Source organism: Dendrobates tinctorius, unplaced genomic scaffold (genome assembly GCF_039654945.1).
Source record: "Dendrobates tinctorius isolate UK_male_01 unplaced genomic scaffold, ASM3965494v1 ptg000028l, whole genome shotgun sequence".
In the NCBI taxonomy this organism is placed as follows: Eukaryota; Metazoa; Chordata; class Amphibia; order Anura; family Dendrobatidae; genus Dendrobates; species Dendrobates tinctorius.
The window spans coordinates 18,326,196-18,349,778 of NW_027361696.1; the positions used below are offsets into that span (position 1 = coordinate 18,326,196).

The 23,583-nt window shown below is 47.8% G+C and overlaps 2 protein-coding genes across 12 annotated transcripts in view; one reads left to right on the forward strand and one right to left on the reverse strand.

Annotated features, from left to right (window-relative positions):
• LOC141085161 (trypsin-3-like) overlaps positions 1-23,583 on the forward strand; it is a 59,877-nt gene that overhangs the window by 8,917 nt on the left and 27,377 nt on the right. The window lies entirely within an intron of this gene.
• The window catches only part of CDA (cytidine deaminase), a 72,905-nt gene that overhangs the window by 1,686 nt on the left and 47,636 nt on the right, over positions 1-23,583 (reverse strand). For 8 of the 9 annotated variants that reach the window (XM_073570345.1, XM_073570349.1, XM_073570351.1 and 5 more), the window contains one exon: positions 22,757-22,814. The exons of the other annotated variant lie outside the window; for it this stretch is intronic. In XM_073570345.1, the coding sequence (XP_073426446.1) occupies positions 22,757-22,814 (58 nt within the window). The remainder of the gene's footprint in view (positions 1-22,756; positions 22,815-23,583) is intronic. 9 annotated transcript variants of the gene reach the window in all.

Below are 23,583 nucleotides of genomic sequence, written 5' to 3' on the forward strand. Positions count from 1 at the left end.
TGTCCTGAGTACGCAGATACCTGATATGTGGGGGGGAACCACTGTTTCGGTGCATGGCAGAGCTCAGAATGGAAGGAGCGCCGTTTGACTTTTTCAATGCAAAATTGGCTGGAATTCAGATTGGACGCCATGTCACGTTTGGAGAGTCCCTGATGTACCTAAACAGTGGAAACCCCCTACAAGTGACCCCATTTTGGAAACTAGACCCCCCAAGGAACTTATCTAGATATGTGGTGAGAACTTTGAACCCACAAGGGCTTTACAGAAGTTTATAACGTACAGCGGTACAATTAAAAAATCATATTTTTTCCACAAAAATGATCTTTTCACCCCAATTTTTATTTTCCCAAGGGTAACAGGACCCTAAAAGTTATTGTGCAATTTGTCCTGAGTACGCTGATACCCCACATGTGGGGGTAAACCACTATTTGGGCGCATGGCAGAGCTCGGAAGGGAAGCAGTGCCATTTGACGTTTTTGGCTGGAATTGAGATCGGACACCATGTCGCGTTTGGAAAACCCCTGATGTACCAAAACAGTGGAAACCCCCCACAAATGACACCATTTTGGAAACTAGACCCCCTAAGGAACTTATCTAGATGTGTGGTGAGAACTTTGAACCCCCATGGGCTTCACAGAAGTTTATAACATAAAGCCATACAATTAAAAAATCATATTTTTTCCACAAAAATGATCTTTTCACTCTCAATTCTTATTTTTCCAAGGGTAACAGGACCCTAAAAGTTATTGTGCAATTTGTCCTGAGTACGCTGATACCCCACATGTGGGGGTAAACCACTATTTGGGCGCATGGCAGAGCTCGGAAGGGAAGCAACGCCATTTGACGTTTTTGGCTGGAATTGAGATCGGACACCATGTCGCGTTTGGAAAACCCCTGATGTACCAAAACAGTGGAAATCCCCCACAAATGACACCATTTTGGAAACTAGACCCCCTAAGGAACTTATCTAGATGTGTGGTGAGAACTTTGAACCCCCATGGGCTTCACAGAAGTTTATAACATAAAGCAATACAATTAAAAAATCATATTTTTTCCACAAAAATGATCTTTTCACCCTCAATTCTTATTTTTCCAAGGGTAACAGGACCGTAAAAGTTATTGTGCAATTTGTTCTGAGTACGCTGATACCCCACATGTGGGGGTAAACCACTATTTGGGCGCATGGCAGAGTTCGGAAGGGAAGCAGCGCCATTTGACGTTTTTGGCTGGAATTGAGATCGGACACCATGTCGCGTTTGGAAAACTCCTGATGTACCAAAACAGTGGAAACCCCCCACAAATGACACCATTTTGGAAACTAGACCCCCTAAGGAACTTATCTAGATGTGTGGTGAGCACTTTGACCCCCCCAGTGCTTCACAGAAGTTTATAATGCTCGGGCGTGAAAATAAATAATTCGTATTTTTTCCACAAACATGATCTTTTAGTCACCATTTTTTTATTTTCCCAAGGGTAACAGGAGAAATTGGACCCCAAAAGTTGTTGTCCAATTTGTCCTGAGTATGCTGATACCCCATATGTGGGAGAAAACTACTGTATGTGCACACGTCGGGGCTCGGAAGGGAAGTAGTGACGTTTTGGAATGCAGACTTTGATGGAATGGTCTGCGGGTGTCATGTTGCCTTTGGAGAGCCCCTAATGTACCTACACAGTGGAAACCCCCCACAAATGACACCATTTTGTAAACTAGACCCCCCAAGGAACTTATCTAGATGTGTGGTGAGCACTTTGAACCCCCCAGTGCTTCACAGAAGTTTATAACGCCCGGGCGTGAAAATAAAAAATTCGTATTTTTTTCACAAACATGATCTTTTAGTCACCATTTTTTTATTTTCCCAAGGGTACCAGGAGAAATTGGACCCCAAAAGTTGTTGTCCAATTTGTCCTGAGTATGCTGATACCCCATATGTGGGAGAAAACTACTGTATGGGCACACGTCGGGGCTCGGAAGGGAAGTAGTGACGTTTTGGAATGCAGACTTTGATGGAATGGTCTGCGGGTGTCATGTTGCCTTTGGAGAGCCCCTAATGTACCTAAACAGTGGAAACCCCCCACAAATGACCCCATTTTGGAAACTAGACCCACTAAGGAACTTATCTAGATGTGAGGTGAGCACTTTGAACCCCCAAGGGCTTCACAGAAGTTTATAATGCCAGGGCATGAAAATAAAAAAATCGTATTTTTTCCAGAAACATGATCAATTAGTCCCCAATTTTTTCATTTTCCCAAGGGTAACAGGAGAAATTGGACCCCCAAAAGTTGTTGTCCAATTTGGCCTGAGTACGCTGACACCCCATATGTGGGAGAAAACTACTGTATGGACACACGTCGGGGCTCGGAAGGGAAGCAGTGACGTTTTGGAATGCAGACTTTGATGGAATGGTCTGCGGGTGTCATGTGCGTTTGGAGAGCCCCTGATGTACCTAAACTATTGAAACTCCCCACAAGTGACCCCATTTTGGACACTAGACCCCCCACGGAACTTATCTAGATGTGTGGTGAGCACTTTGAACCCCCAAGTGCTTCACAGAAGTTTATAACACTCGGACGTGAAAATAAAAAAATCATTTTTTTTCCACAAAAATGATATTTTTGCCCCCAATTTTTTATTTTCCTAAGGGTAACAGGAGAAATTGGACCCCAAAAATTGTTTTGCAATTTGTCCTGAGTAGGCTGATACCCTACATGTGGGGGTAAAACACTGTTTGGGCGCATGGCAGAGCTTGGAAGGGAAGGAGCACCATTTGACTTTTTCAACTCAGAATTGGCTGGAATTGAGATCAGACGCCATGTTGCATTTGGAGAGCCCCTGATGTGCCCAAACAGTGGAAACCCCCAATTATAACTCCAACCCTAACCCCAACACACCCCTAACCCTAATCTGAGCCCTAACCCTAGCCCTAACCCTAGCCCTAACCCTAACCCTAGCCCTAACCCTAGCCCTAACCCTAAGGCTGTGTGCACACGCTGCAGATTTTGCTGCGGTTCCGCAGCGGTTTTGGCTGCTGCGGACCCGCGGTGTACAGTACCATGATTCCCTATGGGAATCAAAAACCGCAGTGCAGACGGTGCGGAATTTTCCGCGCAGATTATCTGCGGTTTTCAATCCGCAGAAAGAATTGACATGTCAATTCTTTCTGCGGATTCTCCTGCGGTTTGCCATCTCCTCTATTGAGGAGATGAAAAACCGCAGGACAAAACCGCAGAGCAATCCGCAGGTAAAACCGCAGGTCTTTTGACCTGCGGTTTCACCTGCGGATTTTACAAAATCCGCGCGGATGAATCCGCACCTAATCCGCAGCGTGTGCACACAGCCTTACCCTAACGGGAAAATGGAGATAAATACTTTTTTTTTAAATTTTATTATTTTTCCCTACCTAAGGAGGTGATAACGGGGGGGGTTTGATTTACTATTTATGGCGGTTTTTATATTTGGCAGCTGTCATACGCTAAAAGACGCTTTTTATTGTAAAATAGTTTTTGCATCACCACATTTTGAGAGCTATAATTTTTCCGTATTTTGACCCACCGAGTCATGTGAGGTCTTATTTTTTGCGGGACGAGTTGACGTTTTTATTGGTACCATTTTCGGGCACGTGACATTTTTTGATCGCTTTTTATTCCTATTTTTGGGACGCAGAATGAACAAAAACCAGCGTTTCATGAATTTCTTTTGGGGGGGTGCGTTTACACCGTTCCGCGTGCGGTAAAATTGATAAAGCGGTTTTATTCTTCGGGTCAGTACGGTTACAGCGATACCTCATTTAGGTCGTTTTTTTATGTTTTTGTCGGTTTTATGCAATGAAAACTATTTTATATAAAAAATAATTATTTTTGCATCGCTTTATTCTGCGAGCTATAACTTTTTTATTTTTTTGCTGATGATGCTGTGTGGCGGCTCGTTTTTTGCGGGACAAGATGACGTTTTCAGGGGTACCACGGATATTTATATGCGTCTTTTTGATCGCGCGTTATTACACTTTTTGTTTGGCGGTATGATAATAAATCATTATTTTTTGCTTCGTTTTTTATTTTTATTTTTTAAGGGGTTCGATAAAGGGGTTAACTAATGGGACAGTTTTATAGGGCGGGTCATTACGGACGCGGAGATACCTAATATGTGTACTTTTATTGTTTTTTTTTTATTATTATTTCCAAAAAATGGATTTATTGGGGGAATATTTTTTTTTTTTCTAATTTATTTGGCGATTTTTTTTTAATTATTTTATCACTTTTTTTATTTTTTTTTTTACTTTATTAAATAGTCCCAGGTGGGACATCACTGTCCTGTGACAGATCGCTGATCTGTCACATCACAGATCACTGTGACAGATCAGCGATCTGACATAGGCAGTGCAAAAGGCTTCCTCATGCCTGCGCTTTGCAGGCACTGAGGAAGCCAGCTTCCTCAGGCCCCCGAAGGCCCCCGTCGCCATCTTGGATTCGGGGGCCTGGAGGAAAGGAGCCCCCCGCAGCAGCGCTGCACATTGCGCTGCCGTGGGGGGCTCAGGGAAGCACGGAGGGAGCCCCCTCCCTGCCGATGCTTCCCTTTAACCCCCGGTACACCGCGATCATGTTTGATCACGGTGTGCACGGGGTTAACGTGTCGGGGGCGGTCCGTGACCGCCCCTGACACATTGTGCCGGGTGTCAGCTGTGATAATCAGCTGACACTCGGCCACGATCAGCAGAGCTCACCACGTGGGCGCCGCTGATCGCGGTAGACGTACTATCCCGTCCACGGTCATACGGGCCCGGGTACCGTGGACGGGATAGTACGTCGGATGTCAGGAAGGGGTTAAACAAATAAATAAGGGAACCAACATCATATATAGTATTGAGTAGTGTTTTCAAGCCTTATCTAGCAAGTTATAGCCAAAGACTACATATCACAAATATTAAGGTATCACATTTCCCATATATTAAAAGGCATAAAAATAGTTAAAACAAGCAAGATGGCAACACTTACATGTATATAAAATGAGACAGGTCCCCACCGCCCCAACGCACGTTTCGTATTAAAACTTCTTCAGGAGGCATGTACTTAATATTTGTGATATGCCAAGTAGTATTTATGCACTATAAAAACTTTTTAAGGCTATATGCACACGCTAGCGTTTTTTTGTTTTTTTTTAATCAGATCTTTTTTATTAAACATTCTGTAATCAATACAGAAAGAATATGACCTCTTATATAGCTAGTAAAAATTACATTGAAAGCAGATATTATTTAAAGGGTAAAACTCCTCCTGTGTAAGAATAAATAAAAAGAAGAAAATCTCAAAACACAGATATTTGCATAAATTGAGCCTACAAACAACATGGCTCCACAAATAAACAAAAATCATCACGCTAGCGTTTTTAAACACTCAGGAATCGCATCCCCTTTCCCAGAAAACGCGCCTTTTTCCGCACGATTCTAGCGCGGTTTTTGCCAAAAAGCCACGCATTTTTGACACGTTTTTTGACACGCGTTTTCTGGGAACATTGAGGGAATGCTAAAAACGCTCAGCTATGCGAAAATGAATGAGCATGCTGCGTTTTTAGCCGCTAAGCGATTCCTGAGCGGTTAAAAACGCATGCATTGGCACAAAAAGCCAAAAATGCATGCAAATTAATTGGAAGCATCTTGTAAGCGTTTCTGCAGCATCTGATCCGGCACAAACGCTGTGGAAACGCTTACAAAAACGCAACGTGGGCACACAGCCTTAATATTGATTGATTATAATAAAAATAATATTTTTATGGGTTATACTTTTTGGTGGTTACTTTATTTTATAACCAATCTTTGGATATTTAGCTCAAAAAGCTTAAGAACATTTTATTCCATTGGGCTTATTTCGTGTTTAATATACTAAAGAGACGTGTATGATCCCGTCAGGATGTACCTCTACATGCATGGACCCCCCCATAAATTCCTACATGCATATACCCTGTTGTGAACTCATTTTCTGGTCTACCAGTTGTGAGTTCTCCTTCCTGGCTCCCTCTGGTGGTAACAGGAGGTAGTGAGGTTGATTTAATTAGTAGAGATCTGCCACCTGATGATGAGGATAACGATTGGATTTCTGGAATCTCAGACTGGATTTAAGACAGCCGAAGCCCTATTCTGGTGCTGGTGGTTCCTTCTGGCTTTTCAGGTCTTGGTTTTCAGCTCTGTTCCAGTCATCTTAAGCTAAGTGTTTCTGCTAATGTTCACACTTGATTTTGTTGGTCTATTCAGTTTTTTGTGTGGTCAGCCAGCCCCGGCTGGGGCTGTGCTGAATTTCCACTCTTATTTATCTGTATTTGCCAATTTGCTTTTTGTCCCTTATTAGATTGGCCTCTTTTTTGGCTCTGTCTCAGAATATTTCAGAGTGCTGATATAGTGGGAGAAGTCTAGTGACTTCAGGATTAATTTTGTTATCTGAAGTGTTGGACATTATTTTTGTAGGGTTTTTTCGGCAGATTGCAGACAGTGTCTTTCCTTTCCTGTCCTTTCTAGTTAGTTTGGGCCCCATCGTTTGCTCAGCCTATTTTCCTGCCTGTGTTTGTGTTTTCATCTTGTTTCACCGTCAATACATGTGTGAGGGCTGTCTACTCCTTTGGCGGAGAATAAACCTCAGTTCTGGACCCAGGTGATAATGCGAGTTGCCCCAGACCACCAAGAAAATTGTAAATTTTTGGTGCTGCATAATTTGCATGATACTATTGTTTTGGGTTTTCCCTGGTTGCAAACTCATAATCCTGTTTTGGATTGGAAGTCTGGGTCTGTGGTGAGTTGGGGTTGTCAGTGTGTTCTTAGGGACACTCCTGTTTTCTCCACCTCTCCTCAGTCTCATGATATTCATGATTATCTGGCCGATTTTTCTGATGTATTTAGTGAGAGTAAAGGCCCCGTCTCACTAAGCAATCTCGGTAGCGAGATCGCTGCTGAGTCACAACTTTTGTGACGTAACAGCGATCTCACCAGCGAGATCGCTGTGTGCGACAGCGATCAGCGAGCGGCCCCCCTGCCGGTATCGCTGATCGCTGGAAGAAACCTCTGGACATTTCTTTGGTTGCTGGTCTCCCACTGGCCAGCACGCATCGCTGTGTGTGACAGCGGGAGACCAGCGATCAGGTGTAAAAAAAATAATACAAAAAAATAAAAAATATAGTTATTCTCACCTTCCGATGTCCCGTTCAGCGATCCTGCCTCTCTCCACGCTCCGGTCCCAGTGATCCTTTGCATGAATGACCGCGAGACTTTGTTATCCCGGGAGACCGTGACATCTCGCGGTCATTCGTGCAAAGGATCACTGGGACCGGAGCGTGGAGAGAGGCGGGATGGCTGAACGGGACGTCGGAAGGTGAGAATAACTATATTTTTTATTTTGATTCTATTTTCTACAGCGATAGCCAGCGATGCCGGGCGCTCGGCATCGCTGTGCTGATCGCTGGTGAAGCTGTCTGTGTGACAGCTCACCAGCGATCACATAGCGACTTACCAGCGATCCTGACACCTTCATATCGGTGTCGGGATCGCTGGTGAGTCGCTTAGTGTGACGGGGCCTTAAGTCTGTGTCTTTGCCTCCTCCTAGGAGTTATGACTATGCAATTGAGTTGATGCCTGGGTGTAAATTTCCCAAGGGTCAGCTTTTCAACATGATGCTATGCGATCCTATATTAAGGAGTCGTTGGAGAAGGGTCATATTAGACCATCCTCGTCACCTTTAGGTGCTGGTTTTTTTTTTGTGGCCAAGAAAGATGGTTCATTAAGACCGTGTATTGATTATCGTTCCCTTAACAAGATGACGGTTAAATATCAGTACCCATTACCTTTGATGTCTGATTTATTCTCCAGAGTTAAGAGTGCCTGCTGGTTTACTAAGCTTGACCTCAGGGGGGCGTATAATCTTATTCGTATCAAGCCCGGGGATGAATGGAAGACGGTGTTTAATACTCTGGAGGGACATTTTGAGTATCTGATGATGCCTTTGGGGCTCACTAATGCCCCTTCTGTCTTCCAGTCCTTTATGAATGATATTTTCCGAGACTTTGTGGATAAGTTTTTGATCATCTATCTGGATGATATTTTGATCTTTTCTAGTGATTGGGATTCTCATGTGGAACACGTCCGGACTGTGTTCCGGATTTTGAGGGAGAATTCCTTGTTTGTTAAGGGATCGAAATGCCTCTTTGGTGTACAGAGGATTTCATTTTTGGGATTTATCTTGTCTCCGTCGACTATTGAAATGGACCGGCCATGGTACAGGCCATTTATGATTGGGTTCAGCCTACTTCTTTGAAGGCTCTCCAGAAGTTTTTGGATTTTGCTAATTTCTATCGTAAATTTATAGGTAATTTTTCTGGTATTGTCAAACCACTGACTGATCTGACCAAGAAGGGCGCTGATGTGCTGAATTGGTCTCCTGAGGCTGTCTCAGCATTTCAGGAGCTTAAGCGGAGATTTACTTCAGCTCCAGTTTTACGGCAACCTGATGTCTCACTTCCATTTCAGGTGGAGGTAGATGCTTCTGAGATTGGTGCAGGAGCTGTTTTGTCCCAAAAAGACCCTGTGACTTCTAAGATGAATCCCTGTGCCTTCTTTTCTCGAAAGTTCTCCCCATCTGAACGCAACTATGATGTGGGGAATCAGGAATTGTTGGCCATGAAATGGGCATTTGAGGAGTGGAGACATTGGTTGAAGGGAGCTAGACATCAAGTTGTGGTCCTCACCGATCACAAGAATTTGATTTATCTGGAGTCGGCCAAACGCTTGAATCCTAGACAGACTAGATGGGCCTTGTTTTTCACGCGTTTTAATTTTGTGGTCTCTTTTCTTCCGGGCACTAAGAATGTTAAGGCAGACGCCCTTTCTAGGAGTTTCTTTGCTGATTCTCTTAATGTGACCGAGCCTACTACCATCCTAGGTGAGGGGGTAGTTCTTTCTACCATTTCGCCCGATTTGAGACACGCCCTGGAGGAATTTCAGGAGGATAAACCTGAGCGTTGCCCTATGGGAAAACTGTATGTTCCTGACCAGTGGAGAAAGAGAGTGATGTCTGAAGTTCATTGCTCCGCATTGGCTGGTCATCCAGGTATTTTTGGTACCAGAGATTTGGTGAGTCGGTCTTTTTGGTGGCCTGCCTTATCTCGTGATGTCAGGAATTTTGTACAGTCCTGTGGGACTTGTTCTCGGTCTAAACCCTGTTCTCGTTCTAGTGGGTTTCTGATGCCCCTGCCGTGCCCAAGAGGCCATGGACCCATATCTCAATGGATTTTATTTCTGATCTTGCTGTCTCTCAGAGAATGACTATTATCTGGGTGATTTGTGATAGATTTTCGAAGATGGTCCATCTTGTACCACTCCCAAAGTTGCCATCTTCCGCTGAGTTGGTGCCCTTGTTTTTACAACAGGTGGTTCGGTTACATGGGATTCCTGAGAACATTGTGTTGGACAGAGGTGTCCAGTTTGTTTCCAGATTCTGGAAAGCCTTTTGTTCCAATCTGGGAATTCAGTTATCCTTCTCCTCCGCATTTTATCCCCAGACCAATGGGCAGACTGAGAGAACAAACCAGACCTTGGAGTCTTATTTAAGATGTTTTATATCTGCTAGTGTTGAGCATTCCGATACCGCAAGTATCGGGTATCGGCCGATATTAGCGGTATCGGAATTCCGATACTGACTTCCGATACTTTTGTCATATCGGATTCCGGAATCGGAATCGGAAGTTCCCATCATGCTATGAGCCTGCTTGCTTTGATTAAGCCAATGGGAATCCTCCGAAGTGTGGGCACATCCTGTTAGGCATGTAGGCATGTTAACTATTGGCATGGCTGTGATTGGCTGCCGAAATGATGTCATGATGCACTATAAAAAGCGCTGCAGCCGCCATTTCTGGTTCACTCTGCTGTGAATTCAGTTAGGGACAGGCTGCTGTTGAAGACTGTGAGGGACAGTTAGAAATAGCGATCATCAAACATATCTATTGCTCTACCCAGGCTACATAATCCACCACAGTAGCATTTTTTTAGCCCAGCAGCGCTGTTTTAATAGCTGTCTGCAAGGGCTGTGTGAGTGCAGCTCACGCTGTGGAGTGGGTCCTGCAGCCACGTCAGGCTGTAGGCCACCCAGTGTGATCACTGCTGCCTCATACATCTTTTAATTTTTGAGCTGCATTTTTTACATAATTTCAATCTAGTGTGCTTCCATCCGTATCCATATACGTTGGTTGCAAACACTAGTAGTAGACAGCGGAGCCTTTCTGCAGCCTTTCAGTGCTAGTGTCCACTTTGCTGCACTGTTCACGGCTGTCTGAGAGGTCTCTGACTGTGTGTGAGTGCAGCTCACGCTGAGTAGTGTGTCCTGCAGCTACGTCTGGTTGTAGGACGCTCAGCGTGTCACTGCCTCACACATTTTTCTTTTATTGCAGCTCATTTTTTCTTCTATTAGTGTGCATCCATCCGTCTCCATCTACGGTGGTTGCAAACACTATATAGGAGTACACAGCGGAGCCTTTCTGCAGCCTGTCAGTGCCAGTGCCCACTTAGCTGCACTGTTCACGGCTGTCTGAGAGGTCTCTGACTGTGTGTGAGTGCAGCTCACGCAGAGTAGAGTGTCCTGCAGCTACGTCTGGTTGTAGGACGCTCAACGTGCGTCACTGCCTCACACATATTTGTCTTTGAGTGCAGCTCATTTTTTCTTCTCCTATTAGTGTGCATCCATCCGTATCCATCAACATTGGTTGGTTGCAAACACTATATAGGAGTAGATAGAGGAGCCTTTTTTTCTGGCTTGTGCCCTGCCGGCGCAGCCAGATTAGTATTACCCAATTTTTTTGGAGCCTCATCTTTTGCATTGTACGTTACCTGCCTGCATTGTAATAGCTCCAAAAAGTTGGTGATACTATCAGTTTCAATTCTTTGTTCACATACTTTGAGTTTGTTTCCAACAAAGAAACCACAAAAAAGTTCACCAAACACTACATTTGGAACTTGTGTAGGCCACATCAGCTCCTATTAAAGTGTAGTCCACACACACACACTTCATAAAATTAGTGTTTCTTGTACCTGTAACCAGCTGTTCAGGAATAAGCACACTAAGGCCCCCCTTTGTACTTTTCTGCCTATCTTAAGCAGTCTGGCAAGATGAAGAAGGCAGGGAGTAAGGCGCGTGGGCGTGGGCGTGGAGTTTCAGCAGGGAGAGGACGTGGGGATTCTGCAGGGAGAGGACGTGGGGATTCTGCAGGTAGAGGACGTGGGGATTCTGGGCCTGCTGCGGGCACCAGTGGATCAGCATCCCCCAGTTTTAGCAGGCAACAGTCCTTTATGCGCAGCTTTGTAGGACCTCAACGTACCCCACTGCTGCGGGAGGAACAAATTGAAGCCGTTGTCGGATGGATGGCAGCTAACGCATCGACTTCAATTACTTTCACATCCTCTCAGGGCCAGAGCACCGAAGAGCAACCATCTGTCTCTTCACCACCTGCCAAAGTGCCCAGGCCGTCAGAGAGACATGGACAGGAGCCATCACAGTCTCTACTTCTGTTCTCGGAATCTGTTGGCTTGGAAAGAGGGGGACAGCCAAGCAGCATTCCTGAATGTGAAGAAGAGGGAGTATGCAGTGATGCGCAACTTCTTTGTCCCTCTGAATCTGAAGAGGCGAGTGGGCCAGTGCCTATGGTCAGCACACCTCAGTACGCATCAGATGATGACGAGACTCAGTTGCCACTTTCTGGTGCGTACGGTGCTGGCGAGACAACCCCGGAGAAGCAGCTGTTTGAAGAGGGGAGGGAAGATGATGAGGTCCTTGACCCATCATGGCGTGAGGAACATGAAGGTGGTGGGAGCAGCTCGGAGGAAGAGATTCCCCTACCGGCCAAAACAGGAGGCAGAGGGAGGGGGAAGACTTGGTTGCCTGTACCCTCCACTTCGGCACCCGTTAGGAGCATTCCTCATTCCAAAGGCAAAACGGGCGCTCCCAAGAGTTGCAGTGCGTGGTCCTTTTTTGACACAGTTGCAGATGATATTTGCTTTGTCAAATGCAAGCTGTGTCATCAGATAGTCAAAAGAGGGAGAAATGTCAGCAACCTCAATACCACAAATATGTGGAAACATGTGCGCACCAAGCACGAGTTGGAGTTGCAGAGACACCCTGAAGACGTAGGCCAACGTACAGCACCACCTACCACCTCTTCAGTTCGTGTTGGGGCCTCTTCCTCCAGCTCACGCACTGCTGGTTCGGCTTCCTCACAGGATCGCCAAGGAAGAACCTCTGCCACTGTTGTCCGGAGACCCTGTCAGATTCCACCCATAGCAGCACGTTCCCATCCATCACAGCCATCGGTAGCACAGGCATGGGATAAAAGGCGCCCTTACTCGGCAAACCATCCCAGAGCACAGTCTCTGAATGCTGGCATTGCCAAACTTCTGGCAGTTGAAATGCTGTCATTCAGGCTGGTGGACACTGACACCTTCCGGGACTTAATGGCATTGGCAGTCCCCCAATACAACGTGCCCAGCCGCTTTTATTTCAGCAGGCGAGCCGTCCCTGCCCTGCAGAAACATGTTGAGGGCAAAATAAAACATGCGCTACTAAACGCCGTTAGTAGCAAGGTCCACCTGACCAACGATGCGTGGACCAGTAACCATGGACAGGGACGATACCTTTCCCTCACTGCCCACTGGGTCAATGTTGTTGGTACAGATCTGGAGAGTGGCGCTGTACTTGTTCTTCCAACGCCACGGATTGCAGGACTCCAGTCTGTACACATAGACTCCTCCTCCTACTCAAGTTCCTCAGAAACAGCAGAGCAGGAGCCTGTTACGACCGATATGAGCACAGCCATGGCCAAACGTCAACAGGCTGTACTCAAATTAATTTCTTTGGGGAATCGAAGCCACACAGCGCAGGAGCTCTGGAATGCTATCAAGCTGGAGAGCGATGTGTGGTTTGGGCCAGCGAATCTCCATCCGGGCTTGGTAGTGTGTGACAATGGCCGAAATCTGGTGGCAGCTCTTGGCCTAGGCAACCTCACACACATCCCATGTCTGGCACATGTGCTTAACTTGGTCGTGCAGAGCTTTCTGAGGGACTATCCGGATCTTGATGCACTGTTGCACAAGGTCCGCATAGAGTGCGCTCACTTGCGGCGTTCCAGCACAGCAAGGTCGCGCCTCGCTGCTCTGCAGCGACGATTTGGCCTTCCGGAACATCGCATCATATGTGACCCACCCACCCGGTGGAATTCAACGTTACATATGTTGGAGCGGTTGTGTGAGCAGCAGGCAGCAGTCATGGAGTACCAGCTGCATCAGGCGCAAACAAGTCGCACTGTGCGCCGTTCACACTTCAGCACCATTGAGTGGGCCTCTATGAAGGACATCTGCCTCGTTTTGCGTGCCTTCGATGAATCCACGCGGATGGCGAGTGCAGATGATGCACTAGTCAGCATGACTGTCCCCCTTATCTGCCTGCTTCAACAAACACTGCAAGCACTAAGGGATGAGGTTTCGGAAGAGGTGGAGGATGAGGAGTCCCAAATGCCATCTGCTTCTGGACAGTCTGCGCTACGTGTTTCCTCACAAAGGCCTAGGCAGGGGACACTTTGTGAGGAGGATGAGGAGGAGTCGATGGAGGAGGAAGACATCTCTCCAGAGGAGGGAGGTACACAAACCTCTACTCAGTATGTACAGCGAGGGTGGGGTGATGCAGAGCAGGCCGAGGTCACGCCTCAAACAGGGGACAGCGGTTCTTTGGCAGTTGGGAGTCTGCAGCACATGGTTGATTTCATGCTGCAGTGCCTGAGAAACGACCGCCGCATCGCCCACATTCTTGTCTCGGCTGATTATTGGGTGTACACCCTCCTAGATCCTCGCTACCGGGACAGCGTACAAAGGCTCATACCAACGTTGAACCGGGAGCGTAAACTGCGGGAGTATGAAGAGTCACTGGTGCAGTCCATAATGTTTTCCATTCCACCCGACAGCATTGTTGCTAGTGCTTTACAAAGCAGCTCTGTGCATCGAGGCAGTGGAGGAAACCCTGCACAAAGAGGGAGCAGAGGCAGCGCCGCAGCACAAGGCAAGACCACTATGGCCCAAATGTGGCAAAGTTTTGTGTGTCCACCACAATTGTCTACACCATCAGCGACGCCTCGAGTCAGCAGGAGGCAACACTTCCGTCAGATGGTGTCAGACTACATGTCTTGCCCTGTCACTGTACTCCCAGATGGCTCTTCCCCCTTCAAGTTTTGGGTCTCTAAGCTGGATACATGGCCAGAGCTTAGCCAGTATGCATTGGAGGTGCTGGCTTGCCCTGCTGCCAGTGTATTATCGGAACGCGTCTTTAGTGCCGCAGGTGGTGTACTAACAGACCGTCGCACGCGACTATCTTCCGATAATGTTGACCGGCTGACTTTTCTGAAAATGAACAAGGCCTGGATCTCCAAAGACTTTGCCATTCCTCTTACAGACTAAATTAGTGGTTGGCAACTGTATCCAGGTCTGCTGGTGTGTTCATTTTTCTACCACCTGAACTACAATCCCTGTGCTTCAACACAGCCAGTTGTCGCTCAGATGTGTCGTCTGCACAGAGAAACACACTAGCTCCTGTGTTAGTGGGGTTCAGTAACGCCAGCTGATCCCCTGCTGTGTGGACGGCAAAGTCACCAGCTCCATCAACATTCAAACCACTACTGATTTTTAACCGTGCCCAACTTAGGTCTCTGGCTCCACTGTCTCTACTATTTCCCCTGGCCTCCAACCCCGCCATCTACATCTCTGAAGTGGCGTCAGCACAATCTACACTTGTTCCTGTGTTCCTGTGGCTCAGTCCCATCAGTTTATCCCCTGATGTGTGTCCAGCAAGGTCTCCTGCTCTGTCCACATTCCCATAACCAGTAGTGGGAATGAGGACAGAGCTGGCGAACTTGCCGGACAAACATCAGGGGATCAACTGACGGGACTGAGCACCAGTAACACAGGAACAAGTGTCGATTGTGCTGACGCGACTTCAGAGATGTAGCTGGCGGGGTTGGAGGCCAGGGTAAATAGTAGAGACAGTGGAGCCAGAGGCCTAAGTGGAGCATGGTTAGAATCAGTAGTAGTCAACAACCTCCATAAAAACCGCTGCCCATTGGCCTCTGCATGCGGCATGCGTAATCCTGGGCTCCAACAGCGTCAGTTGGTGTTCAGAAGTGTCGTCTCCACAGAGCCAAACACATTCGTTCAAGTGTTAGTGGGTTTCAGCACTGCCAGCTGTTCCCCTGCTGTGGAGATGGCAAGTCTCCTGCTGCCTACACCAGCCAAAATCCAGTAGGCCCCAGCCTGCTCCACGCCTGATCCTGGGCTCCAACAGCGTCAGTTGGTGTTCAGAAGTGTCGTCTCCACAGAGCCAAACACATTCGTTCAAGTGTTAGTGGGGTTCAGCACTGCCAGCTGTTCCCCTGCTGTGGAGATGGCAAGTCTACTGCTGCCTTCACCTGCCAAAAGCAACAGGCCCCAGCCTGCTCCTCGCCTAATCCTGGGCTCCAACAGCGTCAGTTGGTGTTCAGAAGTGTCGTCTCCACAGAGCCAAACACATTCGTTCAAGTGTTAGTGGGGTTCAGCACTGCCAGCTGTTCCCCTGCTGTGGAGATGGCAAGTCTCCTGCTGCCTACACCAGCCAAAATCCAGTAGGCCCCAGCCTGCTCCACGCCTGATCCTGGGCTCCAACAGCGTCAGTTGGTGTTCAGAAGTGTCATCTCCACAGAGCCAAACACATTCGTTCAAGTGTTAGTGGGGTTCAGCACTGCCAGCTGTTCCCCTGCTGTGGAGATGGCAAGTCTACTGCTGCCTTCACCTGCCAAAAGCAACAGGCCCCAGCCTGCTCCTCGCCTAATCCTGGGCTCCAACAGCGTCAGTTGGTGTTCAGAAGTGTCGTCTCCACAGAGCCAAACACATTCGTTCAAGTGTTAGTGGGGTTCAGCACTGCCAGCTGTTCCCCTGCTGTGGAGATGGCAAGTCTCCTGCTGCCTACACAGTCCTACTACTACTGATTTTTAACCGTGCTCCACTTAGGCCTGTGGCTTCACTGATTTTCGTATTTCCCCTGTCCTCCAACCCCGCCAGTTACAGCTCCGAAGTGGCGTCTGCACAAACTAGTTATGGGAATGTGGACAGAGCAGGCGGCATTGCCGGACACACATCAGGGGATTAACTGACCGGACTGAACACCTGGAACACAGGAACAAGTGTGGATTGTGCAGACGCCACTTCGGAGCTATAACTGGCGGGGTTGGAGGACAGGGGAAATACGAAAATCAGTGAAGCCACAGGCCTAAGTGGAGCATGGTTAAAATTAGTAGAAGTCTACAACCGATCTTAAAATTTCTTCAATGCAGCCTCAGCCTGCTCCGTGCTTGTCCCTGGGCTTCAACACAGCCAGTTGTAGCTCGGAAGTGCTGTCCACACGGAAAGAGACACTTGCTCCCGTGTCTCAGTGGGGTTCAGTAACGTCAGCTGTTCCCCTGCTGTGTGGATGGCAGTCTCTCCTGCTGTCTCTGCATTCCAAAGACAGTAGGCCTCTGCCTACACCCTCCTATTTCCTGGGCTTCAACACAGCCAGTTGTAGCTCGGAAGTGCCGTCCACACGGAAAGAGATACTTGCTCCCGTGTCTCAGTGGGGTTCAGTAACGTCAGCTGATCCCCTGCTGTGTGGATGGCAGTCTCTCCTGCTGTCACCACATTCCAAATACAGTAGGCCTCAGCCTACACCCTCCTATTTCCTGGGCTTCAACACAGCCAGTTGTAGCTCGGAAGTGCCGTCCACACGGAAAGAGACACTTGCTCCCGTGTCTCAGTGGGGTTCAGTAACGCTAGCTGATCCCCTGCTGTGTGGATGGCAGTCTCTCCTGCTGTCTCTGCATTCCAAAGACAGTAGGCCTCAGCCTACACCCTCCTATTTCCTGGGCTTCAACACAGCCAGTTGTAGCTCGGAAGTGCCGTCCACACGGAAAGAGACACTTGCTCCCGTGTCTCAGTGGGGTTCAGTAACGCTAGCTGATCCCCTGCTGTGTGGATGGCAGTCTCTCCTGCTGTCTCTGCATTCCAAAGACAGTAGGCCTCAGCCTACACCCTCCTATTTCCTGGGCTTCAACACAGCCAGTTGTAGCTCGGAAGTGACGTCCACACGGAAAGAGACACTTGCTCCCGTGTCTCAGTGGGGTTCAGTAACGCTAGCTGATCCCCTGCTGTGTGGATGGCAGTCTCTCCTGCTGTCACCACATTCCAAATACAGTAGGCCTCAGCCTACACCCTCCTATTTCCTGGGCTTCAACACAGCCAGTTGTAGCTCGGAAGTGCCGTCCACACGGAAAGAGACACTTGCTCCCGTCTCAGTGGGGTTCAGTAACGCTAGCTGATCCCCTGCTGTGTGGATGGCAGTCTCTCCTGCTGTCTCTGCATTCCAAAGACAGTAGGCCTCAGCCTACACCCTCCTATTTCCTGGGCTTCAACACAGCCAGTTGTAGCTCGGAAGTGCCGTCCACACGAAAGAGACACTTGCTCCCGTGTCTCAGTGGGGTTCAGTAACGCTAGCTGATCCCCTGCTGTGTGGATGGCAGTCTCTCCTGCTGTCTCTGCATTCCAAAGACAGTAGGCCTCAGCCTACACCCTCCTATTTCCTGGGCTTCAACACAGCCAGTTGTAGCTCGGAAGTGCCGTCCACACGGAAAGAGACACTTGCTCCCGTGTCTCAGTGGGGTTCAGTAACGCTAGCTGATCCCCTGCTGTGTGGATGGCAGTCTCTCCTGCTGTCTCTGCATTCCAAAGACAGTAGGCCTCAGCCTACACCCTCCTATTTCCTGGGCTTCAACACAGCCAGTTGTAGCTCGGAAGTGCCGTCCACACGGAAAGAGACACTTGCTTCCGTGTCTCAGTGGGGTTCAGTAACGCTAGCTGATCCCCTGCTGTGTGGATGGCAGTCTCTCCTGCTGTCTCTGCATTCCAAAGACAGTAGGCCTCTGCCTACACCCTCCTATTTCCTGGGCTTCAACACAGCCAGTTGTAGCTCGGAAGTGCCGTCCACACGGAAAGAGATACTTGCTCCCGTGTCTCAGTGGGGTTCAGTAACGTCAGCTGATCCCCTGCTGTGTGGATGGCAGTCTCTCCTGCTGTCACCACATTCCAAATACAGTAGGCCTCTGCCTACACCCTCCTATTTCCTGGGCTTCAACACAGCCAGTTGTAGCTCGGAAGTGCCGTCCACACGGAAAGAGACACTTGCTCCCGTGTCTCAGTGGGGTTCAGTAACGTCAGCTGATCCCCTGCTGTGTGGATGGCAGTCTCTCCTGCTGTCACCACATTCCAAAGACAGTAGGCCTCTGCCTACACCCTCCTATTTCCTGGGCTTCAACACAGCCAGTTGTAGCTCGGAAGTGCCGTCCACACGGAAAGAGACACTTGCTCCCGTGTCTCAGTGGGGTTCAGTAACGTCAGCTGATCCCCTGCTGTGTGGATGGCAAAGTCTCCTGCTGCCTACACAGTCGTACCACTACTGATTTTTAACCGTGCTCCAATTAGGCCTATGGCTCCACTGTCTCTCCACTGTCCGGCAATGTCGCCTGCTCTGTCCACATTCCCATAACTAGTTATGGGAATGTGGACAGAGCAGGCGACATTGCCGGACACACATCAGGGGATTAACTGACCGGACTGAACACCTGTAACACAGGAACAAGTGTGGATTGTGCAGACGCCACTTCGGAGCTGTAACTGGCGGGGTTGGAGGACAGGGGAAATACGAAAATCAGTGAAGCCACAGGCCTAAGTGGAGCTTGGTTAAAATTAGTAGAAGTCTACAACCGATCTTAAAATTTCTTCAATGCAGCCTCAGCCTGCTCCGTGCTTGTCCCTGGGCTTCAACACAGCCAGTTGTTGCTCGGAAGTGCCGTCTTCACAGAGTAAAACACTAGCTCCTGTGTTTGTGGGGTTCAGTAACGTCAGCTGTTCCCCTGCTGTTTTGATGGCAATCTGTCCTGCTGCCTCCCAATTGACAGCACATCAGGCCTCAGCCTGCTAAGTGCTTGTCCCTGGGCTCCAACATCGCCAGTTGCTGCTCATAACTGACTTTGGCACGGGTACTCCCTCCTGCCCAGCTTGGTTCCAGCCCTGCCTGCTGTTTCCGGGAAGTGTCAATGTCAGTTTGCCACCCCAAGTTGCCATGTCGTGTTGCGGTTGGGTTAGCCGAGGCTAGGGTGCCAGCAGTTTAGGTGCTTCCTATGTGGACTGCGGGTTCTGGTAAGATAGGCTTGTTCCGTAGTGCCAGTAGGACAAGCACCCCCTGTAGGACTGTGTGATTCGGTAACTGCGGCCAGCTTGCGGCATGCCAACTTTGCTTTTCAGGGGTAACATCTGCTACCCCTCTGGGTTCCAGCACCGTCAGCTGGTTCTCGTCAGAGCCTTTGGCCTAGGTGCCTCCATCTCGGTATCCGAGTTCCGGCAACGTCTGCTGGTCCTTGGTAGTGCTTTGTAGCACAGGTACCTCCTGCTTAGTAACCGGGTTCCAGCACCGTCAGCTGGTCCTCGGTTGTGCCATTGGCTCTTATTCCTTCTGCTGCCCCTCCGGGTGCCAGCACTGTCAGCTGGTCCTCGCTATTTCCATTTGCTCTTGCAGCTTCTGCTACCCCTCCGGGTTCCAGCACCGTCAGCTGGTTCTCGTCAGAGCCTTTGGCCTAGGTGCCTCCATCTCGGTATCCGAGTTCCGGCAACGTCTGCTGGTCCTTGGTAGTGCTTTGTAGCACAGGTACCTCCTGCTTAGTAACCGGGTTCCAGCACCGTCAGCTGGTCCTCGGTAGTGCCATTGGCTCTTGTTCCTTCTGCTGCCCCTCCGGGTGCCAGTACCATCAGCTGGTTCAAGAGGACAAAGAACAGGAAGACAACCACCAAGATGCAGAACAACAAGAGAGAGAAGACAAAGAAGCATAAAAAAACCAAGCAGAAGAACAGTAAGCATAAGATTAATACTCTGAGCAAATGATATTATCTTATTTATAAGCAGAAGAAGACTAAGCAGTGTATGGGGGTGAGTCCGTTCCTCCTCGTGGTGCCCCTGGAAAAGGCCTGCTGCTGCAGGCCAAACTGAACGCGGACAAATCCTGTTGTAAATCTTTTGTGACAGGCAGAACGGAAGGTGTAAACTTCTAACTTTTCTAGATAACAACTACAGGAATGCCTGACACAAACAAGAATATGATGAAGAAGAATAGGAAGAAGATGAAGAAGTTGAATATGTAGAATAATAATTGTTGAATAAGAAGAATATGAAGAATGTAAGAAAAGGAAGAAGAAGAATGTAAAAAAAGGAAGTAGAAGAATTTAAAAAAAGGAAGAAGAAGAAGAAGAATGTAAAAAAAGGAATAAGAAGAAGAATGTAAAAAAAGGAAGTAGAAGAATGTAAAAAAAGGAAGAAGAAGAAGAAGAAGAATGTAAAAAAAGGAATAAGAAGAAGAAGGTAAAAAAAGGAAGAAGAATAAGAAAGAAGAAGAAAGAAGAAAGAAGAAGAAGACATACATGTCTGGCAAAATATAAATAAGGCTAACATAGTCAATATCTTTGTAACTCCTAACGTCTTTAAAAAAAAAGTTTAATTCCTGCTATTCCATTTGATTGGGCTAAACCTCTATGGCTTTAATGTCTCCTCCACCTCCCACAATACATTCTACATTATTCTTAGTTGTTTTTCTTCATGTAGAATTAACCTACAAGGAAAGAAAGGGTTTTTTTTAATTCCGATATTTTGGCCCCATTGACTTGCATTGGTTCCCGGTATCGGAATCGGCGATACCGATACTTTTTTTTAAGATCGGCCGATCCATTCCGATCCGATATTTTCAAGTATCGGCTGGTATCGCTCAACTCTAATATTTGCTGATCAGGATGATTGGGTCTCAATTTTGCCCTTGCCCGAATTCGCGCTGAACAATAGAGCTAGTTCTGCCACTTTGATGTCACCCTTTTTCTGTAATTTTGGGTTTCATCCTCAATTCTCTTCAGGGCAAGTGGAATCTTCGTCCTGCTCAGGTGTGGACACTGTGGTTGAGAGAATGCAGCAGATATGGGACCAAGTGGTGGATAAGTTGTCACTCTCTCAGGAAAAGGCCCAGCGATTTTCCAACCGGCATAGGACCATTGGTCCCCGGTTTAAAGTGGGTGATATGGTTTGGTTGTCGTCTAAGAATATTCCTATGAAGGTTGCATCTCCAAAATTTAAGCCAAGATTTATTGGACCTTATAAGATTTTGGAGATTCTTAATCCTGTTTCTTTTCGATCGGCTCTTCCAGTTACGTTCAAGATCCATAACGTATTTCACAAATCACTGTTGAAGAGGTTTGTTGAGCCAGTAGTTCCTATGGCAGCACCTCCTGACCCTGTATTGGTTAAAGGCAATGTGGAATATGAGGTAGAGAAAATATTGGATTCTCGTTTGGTTAGACAGAGACTCCAGTACTTGGTCAAATGGAAGGGTTATGGCCAGGAGGATAATTCTTGGGTCTCTGCCTCTGATATTCATGCCAATAGATTGGTTTGTGCTTTTCACCGGGCCCATCCTGATCGGCCTGGTGGCGTGGATGAGGGTTCGGTGACCCCTCCTCAAGGGGGGGTACTGTTGTGAACTCATTTTCTGGTCTACCAGTTGTGAGTTCTCCTTCCTGGCTCCCTCTGGTGGTAACAGGAGGTAGTGAGGTTGATTTAATTAGTAGAGATCTGCCACCTGATGATGAGGATAACGATTGGATTTCTGGAATCTCAGACTGGATTTAAGACAGCCGACGCCCTATTCTGGTGCTGGTGATTCCTTCTGGCTTTTCAGGTCTTGGTTTTCAGCTCTGTTCCAGTCATTTTAAGCTAAGTGTTTCTGCTAATGTTCACACTTGATTTTGCTGGTCTATTCAGCTTTTTGTGTGGTCAGCCAGCCCTGGCTGGGGCTGTGCTGAATTTCCAATCTTATGTATCTGTATTTGCCAATTTGCTTTTTGTCCCTTATTAGATTGGCCTCTTTTTTGGCTCTGTCTCAGAATATTTCAGAGTGCTGATATAGTGGGAGAAGTCTAGTGACTTCAGGGTTAATTTTGTTATCAGAAGTGTTGGACATTATTTTTGTAGGGTTTTTTGGGCAGATTGCAGACGGTGTCTTTCCTTTCCTGTCCTTTCTAGTTAGTTTGGGCCCCATCGTTTGCGCAGCCTATTTTCCTGCCTGTGTTTGTGTTTTCATCTTGTTTCACAGTCAATACATGTGTGGGGGCTGTCTATTCCTTTGGGGTCTGCTCTGGGGCAGTTAGTTTTCCCCTTTTCTTGCTTTAGGCTTATTTAGTCCTCCGGCTGTGACGAGGCGTCTAGATTCATTGTAGGAACGCTCCACGGCTGCTGCTGGTTATGTGGTTAGGATCAGGGGTCTGCAATCTGCATAGTTACCAAACTCTCTGGTTTTCTGTGACTTAGCTTGTTTAGCTTTCCTCCTCGGCGACTCATTCATAACAATACCCCTTGCATCCTGACATGAGTGCACCCCCTGCATCCTGACATGAGTGCACCCCCTGCATCCTGACATGAGTGCACCCCCTACATCCTGAAATGCGTGCACCCCCTACATCCTGACATGCATGCACCCCCTACAATCCCTATTCTCTTGCCCGCCTTGCATACCCCAGAATCAGATCGGCTACTTGTCAAACTGAAATGAAGTCGACCAATGCACCAGATAAACAAGCTGCTTAGTAACGATCACTAGTACCTCCCTCATGACCTGTCTGCATGCCCCGCACGGAGTTATAAATTCGTCTTCCACGTCACTGTAAGAAAAAAGCGGAAAAACACAATCAAATCTATAAAGAAATCTAAAATGATTGCACTTTTCACAACGGCCACCAGAGGGCAGCAGTGTTGAGATGTGGAGTGCTGCAGGAATCGGATAGGCAGGATGAGCGACAGCAGCAGTGCGGACGCGGCTCTATAATAATGGGGTAGTTCTTTCACCTATCGAGGCAGGTGATTATTTTCATGCTATAACAGATCGGTTATAATATAATCGCACGATCCGGCTCTTCCTGTTAATAAGTAACCGACATCTCATGCGGCAGAAGCTCGGCTTTCAATCATTAATCCGTGGGGTCAGGTCTGAGGCTGCAATCATTTACCCCATGTGAGTCCCTGGTACATAATTAACAGGGCAAGAAGGTTTCCTCTACCGTTCTCTGTTATCTGCCATCTTTAGGCTGAGTGGAATGCATTCTATTGTTCTCTGTTATCAGCCATTCCAGAATGGGTTATCGCGGTGGAACAGTCAGTCGTACGTGTCTAACATTTCAGCGACTGCCTCCTGCTGACAAAGCTGTGGTCGTTACAGTGTATCAGCGCATCAACTCTTATGCTTTGGGATCCGTTTTCACACCCAGATACATAGATCTGTTCATCCTGAGCTGCCTGGTTCAGGAATTAGACGATTTATACACAGAGAATGGTACTCGGCCGTTAGGCTATTCTGGGCCCAGGGAAAGTTGGGTGACGAGAACACGAGGTCAGTGGTGCCTCCAACATTCTAAATCGTTGAGGTTTGCAAAG